Source organism: Otolemur garnettii, unplaced genomic scaffold (genome assembly GCF_000181295.1).
Source record: "Otolemur garnettii isolate 467f Iridium unplaced genomic scaffold, OtoGar3 scaffold00143, whole genome shotgun sequence".
Lineage (NCBI taxonomy): Eukaryota > Metazoa > Chordata > Mammalia > Primates > Galagidae > Otolemur > Otolemur garnettii.
Genome location: NW_003852538.1, coordinates 1,237,643 through 1,240,316, shown reverse-complemented (window position 1 = coordinate 1,240,316; position 2,674 = coordinate 1,237,643). Strand labels below are relative to the sequence as shown.

Below are 2,674 nucleotides of genomic sequence, written 5' to 3'. Positions count from 1 at the left end.
AAGAGTATGGAGTATGTATCTTCTTAAAGACAAACTGGGGATAGGTTTCAAAGAACCACTGTGATGGTCAGTCTTCCAACAACTGGGATGAAATAGTTTGGCATTAATCATGACTCTAGAATGATCATTATGAATAGAGAAGAAATTTACTTTTAAAGTCATTCAGCAGGTTTATGAACAATTCATGATATTAAGACTCTGATCTTTGCATGAGAATTTCTCCACTCAGATGAGAAGGAAACATCTTAACATTTGTTTATTATTATTATTATTATTATTATTTGCAGTTTTTGGCTGGGGCTGGGTTTGAACCCGCCACCTCCAGTATATGGGGCTGGTGCCCTACTCCTTTGAGCCACAGGTGCCGCCCAACATTTGTTTTGTTTTTAAAATAGATTTAGAAGAAATGGAAAGATAGTTTCATCAGCTTTAAAGTTCCAAAGCCATTCTATCTAATTGTGAAGATTAAATAGGGCAAAATATTCTTGAATTCTGAAATAATTGAGTATTTTAAATGTTAGTTGAAGAAAACTTTCAGTGGCTGGGAAGATTAATAGTTGTTGTTGAAGATTAAAAGTTGCCATTGATTCCATGATTTCATAAGATTGAAAAAGTGAAAAAAAAAACAGTAACACACAAAAAAGAAGTTCAAGAAAAAACCATACTCTTATTATGACTTCTTACTAACTTGCTAAGAGTTGTTAAATATTTGTCATTTATAATAGTTTAACAAATATCAACTATTATGATAATCATAATAGTTCCTAGAATCGTTACTATTATTCTCAGTTAAAGATAAAGGCCAAAGTGATAGCCTGAGACGACAGTTATAAACCTGCTTGTGAAAGGAGAAGAAAAAGAAATAAAATACCAGAGAAAAAATCAAATAACAAACAAAATACTCCATTGGTATGAAATTATTGACAATCCCAAAGGGTTTTTATCATTTGATGTGTAATTCTCGCTCACAGACTTGTTATAAAGAACTGCTAAAGTGAACGTTTATCTCCATTTGCAGATGAAATTAGGGTTTAGTGGAAGGAAGCTACAAAAACATAGGCCTGAAGAAGTTAGCAGAGTTTTCAAGCTGTGAAGGTTTTTTAATGGTTTGTATTTTATGGTGTGTGTGCGCGCGCCTATATGAGATGATTAAAATCCTGCAATATCTGATGGTTTCATAAAGAGATTTGGATTTTCACTGCATCACTTATTTTGTGGTTGAGTTGAAATATGTAGCAGAGGCAGATTGGTTGGGAGTGGGCCTAGATTTGCATCATGTGAATATTTTCTCTCAGGATTCTAATTTCTTCATCTGAAATGAAGGTTTGGGCCTAGAAGATTTCCAGGTGCTCCAGGGAGCAGAAATTACATGATGATTAGCTGCTCACTGCACGTCCTGACGGGCCCTGGGCCTCTAGCCTCTGCAGAATCAGCGGGACACCCTTCACAGGCCTGGGGTTCCAGGCCTCCGGCTCTGCCAGGGGAAGCAAGGAGGGTCCAAGGATGGACTCAGACATTCTTTGTCAGAGCACAGAAAGCTCAGAATTGTCTAGAGAGTCCTGTAGGGCTTGCTGTGTCTGGTATGTGACCAGGCCTGCTCTTTACATCTCTATTTAATAATAGATCTTTGATTTTTTTTTTTTTGGGGCCACTATATATCTTTTTTTTTTTTTTAAAAACCTGAAAGACAAGAGTTTTCCTTACACTAATGTAAAATGTGTTTTAAATTTTATGTGATGGCATTGTTCCAAATTAAATAATCTGGTAAAATCATTAAAGGGATTGAAGACTTTAAGTTCTATTCTTTAATATCCCGTCTTTCTGGGTGAACTTTCCCACCTAAAAGAGCTTGTTTATAAAAGACTTTGAGTTCAGAAAGTACCAATTAATATATATGTTTGTTGCTTAACTACAAATTTTGTCAAATGTCCTGCTGTTCTCTGTCTATCTCAACATCTCCCTCCACCTTCTTGAATGAATGTTTGGTGATTAGTTAATTATTCTCTTTTTTCCTTGGTCCAATGTGGCTTCTCAGAGACAAACCCAGGTCTTAATAAGGATGTCTTTTGAATGTTATAATTAGGAAAAAACACAGGGTTGGAGTCACAACATGGAAAATAATCTTTCCCAGCCTAACAGGGGAACGACTTCTTGTTCATAGATCTATGAATGGATTGTGGATGAGAATAGAATTATTCTCATCAAACTTACAAATTATAGTAGAACATTTCAGGATTTTCTGCTCCTGAATATGCTTCATTTATGTCTCACGGGTTCTGCGGGTTCGTTAGTGATAAATTATTATAACCAGATGGATGTGGATGTGTGGAATTAAGTTTCATTTGATCTTAATTGTACTTTAACATTCTTTTTTTCTCTCTCTCTCTCTGCAGGTGTGTGGTGTCTTGATCCTGGCAATAGGAATATGGGTACGAGTAAGCAAAGATGGCCAAGAGGTAAATACATAAATACAACCTGCCCTGTACCCAGAGTAGTAACAATAATAATGAAAATAATGAATGAAATTTTTGACAGTAATGACAATAATAACCATAATTTTTTTTTTTTGACATAGAGTCTAACCTTGACACCCTGGGAGAGTGCCATGGCATCTTCGTAGGTCCCAGAAACCTCAAAATCTTGGGCTTGCTCTGCCTCCTGAGTGGCTGGGACT

The 2,674-nt window shown here is 36.0% G+C and overlaps 1 protein-coding gene across 1 annotated transcript in view; it reads left to right on the top strand.

Moving 5' to 3' along the window:
- TSPAN8 (tetraspanin 8) overlaps positions 1-2,674 on the top strand; it is a 28,437-nt gene that overhangs the window by 9,199 nt on the left and 16,564 nt on the right. The window contains exon 2 of the mRNA XM_003798949.3: positions 2,394-2,456. Within this exon, the coding sequence (XP_003798997.1) occupies positions 2,394-2,456 (63 nt within the window). The remainder of the gene's footprint in view (positions 1-2,393; positions 2,457-2,674) is intronic.